We start from the raw sequence: 14,664 nt of genomic DNA, 5'->3' as shown, positions 1-14,664 counted from the left end.
CAGGAAAGGTAGGCCTTGAAAGGAGACAGTAGAAGAAACAATCTAGATTTATAAAAGTACTTGGAAGACAGACCAAATGAGTTAAGATGGCCCAGAGTTACAGGGAACAAAAAAGTATGTGCATTGGATTTTAATATTTTCCATTACAACATGTCTTTGTGAACTATATATACACAGAAAATAAAAATGAGCAATGAAAGCTGCCTTGGAGGATGTCTGCTTATATAATTTATTACACTTTGTTCAGGTGCGTGCGTGTGTGTGTGTGTGTGTGGTGGGGTATTTTATTTGGCAAGGTGTGTAATTACCATTTATGCAGGCTACATAACGTAATGTCTCACGATAATTACAAACCTGCAATGCATGATTACTCTCACTGCATTGCAATAATCTTTCATGAGTGCTATTTACGAAATGCAAGTTAAATGTTATAGAGCTATTATGTAGGCTACACAGCAGTTTACATCCCAAAAATCCATAGTTCGGGCTTCCATCTCTAGACTGCATGTGCATGGCCATTGACATTAATTATGATGATATGGCATCTAGACTCTAAAATTATGCCATGGAGTCAGCTCCACAAACACTTGTAGAGAAACAGGAGCCAAAGAGCGGGAATATTAGGAACCTTCTGGAAAGTAGAACTCTTCCCCTGCACGACCGTCCTCCCCGTTAGCTGCAGCTGCTGACACAAAGCCACAAGCTTCTCTGTCTCCGCCACGACAGCGGCCTTCTCATCGTCTCCGAGCTGAAAAAAGGAAGGATACACTGAAAAGCAAGTCATCCCAGAGTACGGAGAACGTGGTCAAGTTTGTGCTTGTCGTAAAATAATAAACACATAGTAGTTACGACGCAAGTTAGAATTTTACTCTTAAGGTATATCTCAGATAATCACAGTATTGAATGCAAAGCCCTGGGATGGGGATTACAGCTGGATTTCCAACAGTTCCCTCTGCAAACGTAAACTACTCCCGTGTTGGGGGACCAATTGGAAACCGGCAGAGCCGAACGTTGGAGCAGAGGAAGCGACTCGTCGAACGAGAGCGCCGACATGCAGCCCCGCGCTATCATCTTCCCCTTCGTGCCATCTTTATTTTTCTTCCGTGGCCCTGCAGGAGTGATTTTAGCAAACTGATACCTGCTCCTCTGCTTTCCTTCCAAAGACGGATGGAGGTCATTAGCGGTTGTCAGGGAGAGACGTTTAATTAAATCCTGGGACAACGGCTCGGAGGGGCACGGCCGGGAACACACTTGCTGTTTACCGTGTCAGACTCTCTTAAAGGAGGCATCACGAGAAGGAAGGCAGACACAGCCTGATTTTAATGATTTTAATTTCCCGGGTTACCGTGATTTATTGCCTCACCTGAGAGGAGAAGGCCTGGAGAGACGAAGACAACTGACAACCCTCTTCAGAAAACACCTGCAAAAGACGGGCGAGGCACACCACTGATTACGATGCGATGACACCAGCCACATTCAAGACCGGCTAAACTGATGCAACCAACACACCGGAGTTTTCGCTCAAGTAAATGTCCCCTTAAACTTAATAACTGGTTGCACCACCTTTATCAGCAATAACTGCGACCCAATGTTCATATCATCTAATGTCTGCCTTTCACATGCAACCAGTTATTAAGTTTAAGGGGACATTTACTTTTCCACATGGGTGTTTGACAAGCTCCATCTCTACTCATGAAACTAATTTCCAGCATGACACAGGAGACAAGCGTTCTTATATCAGCCTGGAATGGATTCATTAAGGTTCTCACCTACAATCTTCCTCAGTTAGCTTTTTAAACAGCATTAATGACGTGACAGAGCAAGGCTAGCAGACCTACAGAATAAGCAAAGCCGCAGTCTTCAATTTGCATCACTACAGAAATAAACGTGTAACCATTCACATCATAAAGGAGACTTCTCATGCGGTGTAAGATACAGAGTGGAGCATCATGCAACACATAAAAACCCCTGATGTCTCCTACTGTGCCTCAGACTGCAATCTCTCCCTTCGATTAAAGGACAGGCAGAGTTTGGGGGCTTCACAGAGCGGTCCCCAGAGAGGGTGGCAGAAGCAGGGTGTCGTCCTGTCCCTCTGTAGAGGGCGGGCTAGTCCCTGCTTCCCGATCAGCCCTGATCAGTCAAACGTGTGAAAAGCGCGCTCCGTGACTGCTGATCCCGGATCAGCGGGGCTCTAGTAGGAAGTGCTCTTCACTCTCGGGGGAAGGCGTGCGGGCGTGGCCGCGCGCTCTGTCATCAGCTAAATGACGGTTTGCGCTTCTTTAATAACCTATCGATCCCGCCAGGGACGCCTCGTATGCCATCCCTGAAAGTGGCCATTTTAACAGGGCCCCTGACAGACTGCATTAATAACCCTGATGAGCAGTGCGGCGGTGTTCCGGGGAAGCGGAAGAGGCGGTCGGCTGCACCTCTGCCTGATGGAACAGATCCAGCGTTGTCTTCAGAAGACCCTCCCCTCTAAATTGAAAAGAGAGGAAAAAACATGAATAAATATCCGACATCTAGGAATAATGGCAATCAATAGAGCATGCGGTCAAACACATTAAAGCGATTCGATCCGTTTCCTCTGTCTATTTTCTGTATGACCTCGAACAATGTAATAAATATCAGCCTTCTCTGTAAAATGGAGCGACCACTTCGCTGGTTCATAACACTTCGGATTTATTTGTTAAGGAGATCAGTAAAGCTACGTTATAGCATGCACTTTGCCTACCAAACATAAATTTGGAATCCGCTTTTGGTTCTTGCATTTCTCAAGAGAGAGAATGTGTGCATTGTGAATGTCTCTCTTGGTTAGCGTCTGGTGAACACAGGTATAGTACTATGTGCATGACAGGTGTGAGTCTTGGTCAGTAACCGGGGAAGAGTTACAGTACTACAGTATGTGAATCACAGGTGCAAGTCCTGGTCAGTAATTGCAGAACAGGCAGAGGACTATGTGAATGACAGGTGTGAGTCCTGGTCAGTAATTGCTGATTTGGCACAGTACTATGTGAATAGCAGGTGCGAGTCTTGGTCAGTAATTGGGGAAGAGTTACAGTACTATGTGAATGACAGGTACGAGTCTTGGTCAGTAATTGGGGAAGAGTTACAGTACTATGTGAATGACAGGTGCGAGTCCTGGTCAGTAATTGCGGATTTGGCACAGTACTATGTGAATGACAGGTGTGAGTCCTGGTCAGTAATTGGGGAAGAGTTACAGTACTATGTGAATGACAGGTGCGAGTCTTGGTCAGTAATTGGGGGCACAGGAACCTACTAAGTGACAAGTGACAGTAATTCGTAAAGAGGCACAGTATTGTGTTGAGTCTGACGTGAGGCTGGGTAACTACCTGGTGAAAAGGTACATGGAGTAAGCCATGCTGGACATGCTCTGTGCTTGTCGGATGATCTCGTGCTCCTGGTCCTCCCATTTCTCACTCTCGGAGTCGACATCTGAGGTCAGCAGGCGAAGCTCCAGCCCAAGCTTGGCGATTGTAGTCTGCTCCTGAAAGAGGAAGGCATTAGCTCCTTTTCCACGGCACAAAGCAGTTTGGGAACTATCTGTACCAATAACTATCTGGAACCTGGGTAGTTCCCGGAATGTGTTCTGGTTTCTACAAGAACCATGGTAATGAGAATTTGGGAGGGAATGATGAGAAAAATTGTTTTACATATTTTAACCTTCCCTTTGTAAAAGGTATTTTGATAAATTCTCACTCGAGCGTGAATCCCTTTGTAAAATAGTTACTATTTCCGAACACGAGGGTGAAATAGAAGCCAGCGAGCACAGGCAGGCTTGGCAATATTCAATGCACGTGTGTGGAGGGAGCATAAAATCTGGCTCCGATGACCAGCTAGGGATTTTGGAATAATTATGTGGTAACATTGAACTTCAAGAACTAATATCACAGATTTTACATACATTACAGCTACAGGCTCAAGTTTTATTTCCTGCACTTCTATAGCTGTGGTTATTACTAAAATACCTAATGCACCACTTAAATATGTTTCAAATGTGTTGACGTTAGCTAGCAACGAATAAATCTCCGTAAACTGTGTTCATTCTTGTACTAGCTTAACTGCCAAAACAGCATCCAGTAGTTTCTTTTCTCCGAACTATCATTTATGATTTAGTAGCTATTGGTAACAAAAGGCAACAAAAATACAGGTGTGCTCATGCTATACAGACATGCTTTAACTTCACTGGAATAATATCTTAACCAGCCATAATTTCTGAATAAATGGCATACCTCGCTTTTGAAGCAAAACGTCAACATTATGCTTTAAACTACCGAAGACAGTCTCACTATTAAGCTTTATTTCTTTGGATAAAAAGTTTGTTTTGTGGCAGCACTAACGTTATTGGCTACCATAGTCAATATATGCTGCTGCAAGTAAATGCTTACTTATTGGTGGTCAAGTAATTTTTATAGTTTTGTTTTGGTAAGGACTTCCTAAATTTATTTCTTTTAAATTTGTCAACAAATTTGTAGCTTCTAGAGTATTTAAAAATGGCACTTAGCTGCTCAGATTCATAGTATGTCTGTTAGACCAGTGGTAACCACCCCTGTTCCTACCATCCTGTAGGTTTTCACTCCAACCCTAACAAAGCACAGCTCATTCAACAGCTAGAGATCTTCGTTGAGTTGCTAATTAGTAGTCAGGTGTGCAGGGTTGAAATGAAAACCTCCACCACGGTAGATCTGCACCCCGTAGTTCCTCATACCTTTCATGTTTTGTTTGTCTGGAAGGGTAGCGAAATTTAGTTCCGAGATCGATTAATGGCACACTTCTGCTGGCAATGGAAATGCATCCAGAACACGTGATCACGGTTTCATGGTATGGTATGGTACGGTACAGTACGGTACGGCAGTGGAAAAGGACCAGCGTCTCGGCAGTCTACGAGACCAGACATTAATTTCTTTATGTTACAAATATTTGACCAGTTATGGTATAAAATGTTTTGTGACTTTGAATTACACGCCTCCTTCTCTTGAACATACTCTTTAAAAAAACTCTTTATTTTTTTGTTTTACTCTTTTTCTTTTAAGCATTTTAAAAATATTTACCTCAGCGTCAAGCTTCACCGCCTTTACTGTCTTCAAGTTAGCAGAATGTTTCTGCGGGAAAACAGCATATATCACAGCTCTTCAGGGACACTCTCCACCAAAAAGAAATGCTTGTGCCACTTAATAAAAAGCTCTGTTACAGTATCATATTTCATTCAGACACTTACTCCTGGTCTGGGTAGTGACAAGCATGCTCTCTTATCTCCTGAAATAAAATGGGAAAACGGGAGTTAGTCAGATGGAGGTAAAACATGACAGATGAAGTCATTTTACAACAACCTCGGTTCAAAACAAAAGCACATACAATATGCATCATTTACCGAAACGGTGTCATTTTAGCTAAATCCACATGCGATTAGCAAGTGAGAATGGTGAGAGCTGCTTTTCAGCAGGTCTTTTTAACATGTCTTACTGTAAAAGACTTGCTGCTCTGGTATAGTTTCAAAAGACACCCTGCTGTTTTGTATTTACATTTTTAACATAACATAAGCTTTGGTAGTAAGATTCATACATTTACGGACTTCATTGCAAAATAAACATAAAAAGTTCTGAACGAAGACTGGACATATATCCAGTCTAACAGAAATATAATTACTTCAAATCAAAACATATTTATAAAGTGCATTTTGCAAAGCATTTGTCACAACATATTTCACAGCATACCCTGGCATAAACCCAAACTAAAGCCATCCAGGCGACGTTCTTATAAAATAACATCAGAGTGGAAAGTCATGCCTCTTATCTCATCCTCCATCATGAAGGCGAAGACATTCTGACTAATTTATTAGACAAGTTTCATGGTTCCACTTGAAGCCAACATGCTTTTATGTATTGGCGAAATGAGACTAAAATCTTTCCCCATTGTAGAGAGTTTTTAATGCTCCTGCCCAAATGCAGGGAAATGAGTTTCATTTAGAGAATCACCTCAAAGGCACCGGTAAACTACATCAAAAACCTTCACCGATGAGATTTACTACTCTTCAATACAATGACTTTATAAGATCTGCCTAAGTTACGGTTTCCATCCCATAAACACCATAAAAAAGTGGCATGCTTTGAGGCTAGAAAACCACAAAATTATTTTGGTGGAGTAAAGGACCTATTGAAATCAACTTGAATCACTGCACAGTCCATCGCATACGTATGTCTCTGTAGTTAACAGCACAGTAAATGGAGATTCTGATTACTTTCATCTCACGGTTATTGCCTGCATGAATTACCTGGAAACCCATGACGTAAGGATGACAGAAAGACTGCCAAGGCTTCCATACGGTGCTTTTAATCCACTTAAAACATGCACATTGATCACAGAGAAACTTAAGCATTTGGTAGGCAATCTTAAAAATGGATTATATGCTAAAAGATTATAAAAACATAATCGATCAAAATTCCTGAAAATTACATTAGACACATTCCGCTAAAAACATTAAAATGAGAATCACTTTTTAGCATGAGGACATACCATGAGTCAATGTTAATATGAATTATGATTTTTTTTAAAAGCAGGTGTAATTAAGAAAACCTTGCCAGTGAGCAAGGTCTTGGATCACACAGAATTTATCGCTGTCGATAAATAGTTTTTCCAGTCTTGAGTGATCCGATCCAGTCACAGGACAGAGAATGTAGGGGAAAGATATGGAGATATGGAGTGGAATGGGAGGGGTGAGGGGGGGCTACCTCTTCGTCCTTCAAACACGTCATTGATTTCTCGGAGCAGGACACCCATGTCGTTGAGCTGGGACTCCCAGGCCTCACAGAACACCTCCAGGTTCTCTTTGGCGATTTTACTGGATGGGTGGAGGGCCAGCGTCTGTGCGGCTGAAATGATCTGAGAGCAAGACGGGAACATTGCAGGCCAGGGTTTGGGCAGAATGGATAAAAAAGGAAAATCATACATGTAATCATAATCATAAAATGTATAGCTAAGAACCTTATGAAAATTGTGACACTAAAAGATAGTATGAACAGAGCAAAAACAAGCCTTTTGCTAAAACTGAAAGACCTAATAAAATGCAAAAACAATGTTGACCTGTTGTTAATGAATGTCACATTACAGTAAAAGAACAGAAATTGATTTTCCAATGATACGCAGTTATGACAAAATAACCCATATATGGTTAAATTACATGAGTAACAGTTACTGGTTAATGGTTATACTTTATTGACCCCGTGGGGGAATTTGTCTTCTGCATTTGACCCATCCTAGCTACTTAGGAGCAGTGGGCAGCCACAGTGCAGCACCCCGGGACCAACTCCAATTCTGACAGAGCAGGAGTATACCTAACCTAACATACATGTCTTTTTGTGAGGGAAGAAATGGGGAGAACATGCTAACTCCACGACCTGCAGGGACTACAGGTAGAATCATGGGGTAATGGAAATCATGATAGGCTAAATAGATGATCAGATATGTACTTCTACTCATAGTGAGTCCTCAGAAAAGTATGTATACAAGTAAGAATAATAAGTAAGGAAGTCTGAAAATAAGTAAGTATACAAAAATATGGTTTTTGAAGACAATAGGCAATTGCACATACTTTGCGGTTTGCTCTGCCCACCACAGTACACCCGTTTGAAATCCTACCCTTACTTTTCAAGAGCACCATCAGTGTCTAGGCTGAAAATATGCACGCTCGGAGCAGGCATCATCTGTGTCCGTCCCTGTTCATATTTTAATCACGCTTCATTGCACTGGAAGTGGACATGACTTATACCAGAAGAGGTGCGACAACCACTAAAGAATATATAATACCAAGTTACACCTAAATCCTCTTAAAAAGCCATCTGGACGCACAACCACGGGAATCACAATGCAGTTTTACAAGCATGGGGTACCTACATGATTCACACGTTGTTGGGGATTTAGATATGTTCTTCTTTTACACAAAAAGAGGTTCAGACCACACGTTTAGTTGAGATATACAAAACGCACGATACTGCAGTTTTTGGTAACCACAATTCCGTTCAACACACTATATTATTTGCATCAATCGACTATGAGGAACTTTGAGTACTCTCACATATGTAACTGCATAGCTGGTCATAATTTATTCAGTTGCTGAATTTCCTATAATGAGCCCGTCTAATGTATAAATCATACACCTCTAAATGAATTCCTCTTCACTGCTAAGTAAGGAAAGAAGCACAGCATGTCAGAAAAACTTGTGATCACATGCCACTGCCTATTCAAGTGACACATGAATATGTTTCCCAAAGAGGGTTGACGTTGACCAGCGTAAGTCCAAGTGAAATACTGGAGACCAATATCTCTCCTTACCAAAATTACTTTAATGAGCACAGTGCCATTAGAACCGGATGATATCTTGTTATAACTTGCACACTACATGTTATCTTATCAGTCTCATGTTAGCAGCCGTTCATTTGCAACACTGTAGGGAGCCACAATGTCAAAGCCTGGCTCAGTTCATGTGAAGTGCTTGCACAAGTTATGCCAACGCAAAGTTGAAAAGATTGATCAAGCGTAACATACTCATCCTCCTAAACCTTCTCAGCTGAAGACTTCCCCTGGTAATTATATATAATTACTCGAGATTTAAGTTAACATCCTCATAAGAAGTGTCTCTCTCCCACAGTGACCTTACTGGATTAACTGGATATTTGGAGCAGTCATTTCAGGAAGGCGGAGGTGATGCTCCATGTATGCATGCCGACTACATCTTCCAAGTGATAATTAGCTACAGCGACGGCCCATAAAGTGGAACATAATTACAAATAAGGAGACAAAGGAAAACACTCTGTTCCTCTGGCAGAACACTACAGTCCGGACTGTTATTAAGACTGGGCAAATTGACCGCCTGACTCATAAAAAAAGAAAATAATCTGTCATGTTTGTGTTTTGTAAGAAAAGATTTATCTCCTAAACACAGGAGAAGCCAAGGTCCTTCTCGTGACCAAGACTTTGAGATCATCACACAAAAAGGCTTTGTTCTTGCATTCTTATGTGTCTGTCCCACATTCATGGTTTCTAAGCTCATGATGCCATGTTATATATAGTACCTGGCTGTGAAAACCTTGTTTCATCTTAAACCTTTAATCCAACACAAAATACAAATGTAGGAACACAATCACCCAGACGGAATTTAACTTGAATAAACTTCCACATGCTGTACATTTCGTTCATTTTTGCGAACAGTTTGGAAAAAATGTTCCGACCGACCAAAAGAGAAGCACAAATAAAAATGTGCAATTCCTGACATTTCGTAGGATTCTATTTTTGTATGTTATTTCACTGCCTCTGTCACTCTGCACATTTCACTTTCACTCCAGAAATTCCCCATTACAGCAGTGTCTTTACGTGACCCTTTAGTTCCATACAGGGTGGCACTGCCAAGTAAAATAAAAGTGTAAAGCAGACATGTTTATTTGAGATGTAGATGTTGTTGCAGTAGTGTAACATGGTGAATTTGTTTTTTAAGAGGTTTTGGTGTTTTAGCTATTTTCCCTGTTGAAACGGGCAAATCTGAACAAAGGGGTTTTCTACTTAGAAAACCAACTTAACTTGAGTCAACCAATCATCTTTTACTTGCTAATTTAATATTACCACCTCACTGTAAATTTAAAAACAAATCAGCTCACTTTAGATCTAGCCATCCAAATTCAATGGCCACCATTTATTTTTGTGCAGCATAGCAAAGAAGTACTTTTTCCATGAGAAATATTCTGAATGAGATGGAGCACAACACTGGGTTTGCCTCCAAGCTAGCACTAAAACTGGGCACAGTTCCATCTATTCTAGGCCTATCTGCAAACGTCCAGACGTAAAGGGTAATTACACCCTAGATCACTTAGCTGTAAACGTGTTTGCATGCTGACTTTACAATGAAACATTTTAATCCGTGACGTTGAGTTTCAAGAGCCTACGCTGTACAAATAATTTGCATATAGAATACTTTATGCAAATGAGATGGACACACATACTCCACCCACCCCAGGATGCACTTTTCAGAAGTGCGTAGTAGGCGGAGCCAAGCTGAAACAGTGAGTGCAATTACTCTTTAAGTATATGTGCTTTACCTATAAATGCACTGAATGACTAATGTCATTGATAGCTAATAATTTTTGAGCTGTAACAGTAGCAATGCATTTTATTTTGTGTACTGGGAATCAGTACATATGCAATACAAGCCAGACATAGACACGGATAGCTCGACCACTTTCCTTGGTGCTGAAGTGCTGGGTGAACTGAGCAGGAACCATAAATTATTATGGGAATGTACATTCCAGAATAATTTTCCAGTCGGTGCTGGTATCAACTAAATTCAAAATAGGGAAAAGAAAAGGATGTATTGCGCATAGTGCAACTTCATTGTTTTTGTTTCGCCTCAGGCAGTAGCCTAGACCTGGTACCGTAGTCAGTCGTCACTGCGTTCATCTGTACTCAAATGCAATAGCTTAGTGGAAAAAAAAACATGAAATATCAAGTAGAAAATAAATCAAACTGCCATTCGGACATGTCTTGAAGGGATCTGGGTACAGCCCCTATTGACCCGGGGTGTCCTCACATATCTGACTCCAGCTCGTATGTGTAAGGCATGACAACGTGCTGCTGCCATGCAGCTTTCCTGATGCCTGCTGTTCGTGGGTGGGGTGAGCCAAATCACTGAGAGCCAATCACAGTGACAACTCATTACATATTTAAATGAGTAAGGCAAAACTGTTCATGTCAGTAATAAGCCAGGTTAGGCTCGAGAAAATAATTTATTTTTTAATAAATTACAATGTGAAAAGAAATTAAACAAATGCAATGAAGAAGAGCCAGGGAATCATGCAAAATTGTTCAAAATGCGGTAAAAAATAGGACCCTTTTAATACTGGCATACTTGGTTGCCATGTTGCTTTTAGCACTGTGTGTCCAGTGTGTGGTGTCTGGCGAGGGTTGCCGTTCCCAGCGTCTCCCAGGTTACCTGCGGCCCGATGACCTGGAAGGTCTCTTCGGCGTGTATGCACGTGATCTCCAGGGGCTCCGTTCCCGAGACGTGGCGCAGGAGTCGACAGGTCTGGGCGGGAGCAGAATCAAAAGCAGACCTCTAAGTGTATGTCACCTGGTCTCCTCTATTCTGGGAGGGGAACTACTAATCCAGGAAATAACTGACAGTTTTAATAACAAATCCAAAGAGGGCCTTGGGGGGGGCGCTTCACTTAGCAACATCACAACGTCACCATAGTGACATTTTCAGGGCTCTCGCTGTATAGCTACAGCTGAAAGAACCACAAGCTCCACAGAAAAAGATGATGTAAAAACAGCCAAACATAAACACAAGGTCAATGCTACAGGCCAACTATTCTACGTCATATCCTAAAGAATCTGAGAAAAAGTACATATGTATAATAGATGCCACTAGCAAAGACAATGTTCAAAAAGTTAGCAAGTGATTGAAAGATAATAAAGAGGGAGCAAATCTGAGATTTTTATTTTTTTGCATGCTGGCAAGAGCACTACTAGAGCCAAGGACAGTGATTTTATGGAGTGATTTTACAAAAGATTTAGAGCAGTGAGCAGTAATCATGCCTGCTCAACTCTGCTAACATGATCTGGTTCTTCTGACACCATCATCCAAATTCCACTGATAAATATACTGAATTTAATCATTATTTGTCCCTAACCTAGACACAAACATAACTTTTTTTTTAATGCAAACACATTTTTTGGCTATTAAAACAACCAACATCAAAACAGCTACAGTACAATTAAGAGTCAAACTTAAGGACAAATGTTGTTTGAATCCAGTCCTAAGGGTGAGTAACCAGCATGTGATGCTTTCTGGTTTTGCAGAAGGCAGTGAGACACCTTTCCGGCTCACGTGGTCTCACCTCCACGAGCTGCTCCTTCTGCTCGGTCAGTTTTCGGGAATACTCGGCCCCCGCCTCCAGGTTGCCCTCCTCCCCGGATGCCTTCAAGGCCTTCAGCACGGTTTGATCAGCGTGGTACTTCAGCAGGTCTGCTGCTCGCCCCACCGCTGCTCTGTGGAGCTGAAGGAGGAGGGAGAGAAGCAGGGTCACCTGCATGGCTCTGTTCTCCACACAGATTTCTCTCATCTATGAGAGTCATTCAAACTCAATTTTTTTTAAAATCAGTCAAATAACAAGAACAGTTACAATAGAGGAGTATGTATTTATTTTCATTTTTTTTGTTCATATACAATGCTCAACAGCATTATACCTGGCCTGTCATACCACACCCTGCTTGCTACTGCCCTATCCTTGGTGCGGATGGAAGCTCACCTCTCTTCGGAGTTCGTTTGCACTCTGACAGGTCTTCAAAATGCACACCTCCATCTCCTCTGAGGTTTCTTTGGCTTTGAAAGACTGCTGCTCGCAAAAAAAAAAAGAAGAGAGAAAAGAAATCACCAGATGGTACACAAAGCCAACCTACAAATGTGCAAATATGAAAGGACATCTCTCATACTGAGAAGTCGCTCCATCCTAAACAATGTTTTCCTGCAGTCAGAACAGGAGAAACGGGTCTAACACGTACACACTTCAATCCAACGTCTTCAGCCCTATCATTTATTTACTTTTAAAATCTTTTTTTTCTCTTGCATTTAAAGCATTCATTAAATCACAAGAGAAGGATTTATACTTTTCCCCAAATTTATAAAAGGACAACATATAGAGTAAAATACCCTTCTGATGTGAAATATGCGATTCCTAAACACAGGCGATTTATGTTCACTTCAAGTTTCACTTCATGTTGATTGCTTAGCACACTAAATGGTCACACCATCTCATAAAGAACAATACCAAATCCTCCTATAATAGGCAGTAAAAAGAACTTTGCTGCTTTCGGGACAAAAAGCTCATTAAAAACCTCAACCGAATAAAACAGAATCAGGATCATATCATTTGTTTACTTGGGTTCACTGCGTATAGCATAACTATTAAAACACGATGATTACGGATTGCACAGTGTCTTCAATAATCACCCTGAAACTCAGACATACTGACTTAGGCATTGTTCAAGCTGTTTATGGCACGCCGGCTGGCTTGCACAGGGGACGTAACGCTATTTGTTTTTATATCGCTTTACCGTATTGTGATTGTTGTAATCGTGTAAGGGCACAAGCTGTACTTCCCTGCTGAGACAATAATGGCTTCCCGCGCTCACAAATCTGCGCACCTGCTTTCAGCTACATCTCCGAAGCTCTGCGTGAGGCGTGTAAGACATGGCACAGCCTTTGAAAGGTGCCTTAAAAGCATTAGGAAAGAAGGGGATGCTTATTTGAGAGGGGGATTATAGCATGATGTCAAACGAGGCCAGCTGCCACCGGGACTCTTACTCTGAAATACCTAATGCTGCGGTACGGCACTTTCGGCTAGCGGCTAACCTGAGGCTCAGCACCCGGGGAGAGGAGCGCACCCCAGAGAGCACAGATCACTCGGCTTCTGAGGGCAAGATGGATGAACGCGCTTATCTTTAAGAGACGGAACTGTTAAGGAGAGAAACTGGCCCCAGGTTGCAGGTGTATTAATGATACTAGTACAGACTGAGAACTAAAGCTTGAGGGCTCAGTTTTGATGAGGCAACGGTAGTCGGTAAACTTTTGGGCAAGCCCTGGAGTAGCCAAACACAAACGTGGCCGAATAAGTTTTGGTATTTTAACAACACTGTAGTTTGCTATGAGTTGGAGGCATGGCAAAGTGGAGATTGGGTAATGAGGATGCTTTCTTGCATTCCCTTTCAAGGAGCAGTGGGATGAAGCATCCTTTTCAAACAAAGACAGTAAAATCTGCACACTTCAACCCAGCTACTCAAACAAAGGAGAAAAGACAGCTACCCAAAAAAGCCAGAACTGTGAACTATTATACTCTGAGATAGAGACTGTCCCATTCCTCTATTTGAAATTTCCCTGTGCAATTACAATGCTCCAAATTAAGGAATTAAGAAGACAGTGGACAACAGAAAGTGTTGATTTAGAAGCCGTTATCATCTACAATGACAGTATGGACAACTTTTTTTAATCTCCTGCCACCATCCCCCCTCTTTGCAGGGAAACTATTTTTATTTACAAGTATAATTTACAAAACAATTTGCAGAAGCAAAAAACTAACATCAGAATAAGCAAACTGAGATTAAACAAGACATTAAACTTTACGGCTCATAAAATGACTACAGTGAGCAATGCAATTTGCAAAGTGGCCAATGGTTTTCACTAGCACATTATTTGAGAAACTACTTCTTGAAGGAGGCAGAGTGTATATAGGCTATTCTAAAATGTGCCAATATTTAAAATGTAATGATCATACATTGATTACCCAATTCTTGGAACCCGTTTAATTTAGGCTAATTTACAGTCAACATGTCTTCGCTAGGTCTATTCACAGAGTCAGGGGTTTTTTAAAGTTATGAAATCTTTCGCTCTCACGTTACCAAACTATACATTACAATTTCAGAGTTTCACCTTAACAGACCACACGTTTATGTGAAGTGATACTGCTGTTTGCCTACATACATTTGGTTTCTGCACTTGTATATTCAATCATATGGTCAACGACGACACACCTTTCCACCAACAAGTGCAAAAAGCAGGGATGAAAATACCTTGTGCAGCTGTGCGCTGTTTCCAATTATGAATTA

At 41.5% G+C, this 14,664-nt stretch overlaps 1 protein-coding gene across 2 annotated transcripts in view; it reads right to left on the bottom strand.

The window, feature by feature from the left end:
* Nucleotides 1-14,664, bottom strand: part of ctnnal1 (catenin (cadherin-associated protein), alpha-like 1) — a 73,365-nt gene that overhangs the window by 3,216 nt on the left and 55,485 nt on the right. For both annotated transcript variants that reach the window (XM_064348328.1, XM_064348327.1), the window contains exons 8-17: nt 12,312-12,398; nt 11,901-12,059; nt 10,994-11,086; nt 6,747-6,897; nt 5,237-5,274; nt 5,070-5,120; nt 3,351-3,505; nt 2,427-2,475; nt 1,364-1,420; nt 629-748 (exon numbers count right to left, since the gene is read on the bottom strand). In XM_064348328.1, coding sequence (XP_064204398.1) covers nt 629-748; nt 1,364-1,420; nt 2,427-2,475; nt 3,351-3,505; nt 5,070-5,120; nt 5,237-5,274; nt 6,747-6,897; nt 10,994-11,086; nt 11,901-12,059; nt 12,312-12,398 — 960 coding nt within the window. The remainder of the gene's footprint in view (nt 1-628; nt 749-1,363; nt 1,421-2,426; nt 2,476-3,350; nt 3,506-5,069; nt 5,121-5,236; nt 5,275-6,746; nt 6,898-10,993; nt 11,087-11,900; nt 12,060-12,311; nt 12,399-14,664) is intronic.

This window comes from Anguilla rostrata, chromosome 8 (assembly GCF_018555375.3).
Source record: "Anguilla rostrata isolate EN2019 chromosome 8, ASM1855537v3, whole genome shotgun sequence".
Classification (NCBI taxonomy): domain Eukaryota; kingdom Metazoa; phylum Chordata; class Actinopteri; order Anguilliformes; family Anguillidae; genus Anguilla; species Anguilla rostrata.
The sequence above is the reverse complement of the archived record's forward strand: the minus strand, read 5'-3'. Positions and strand labels throughout refer to the sequence as shown.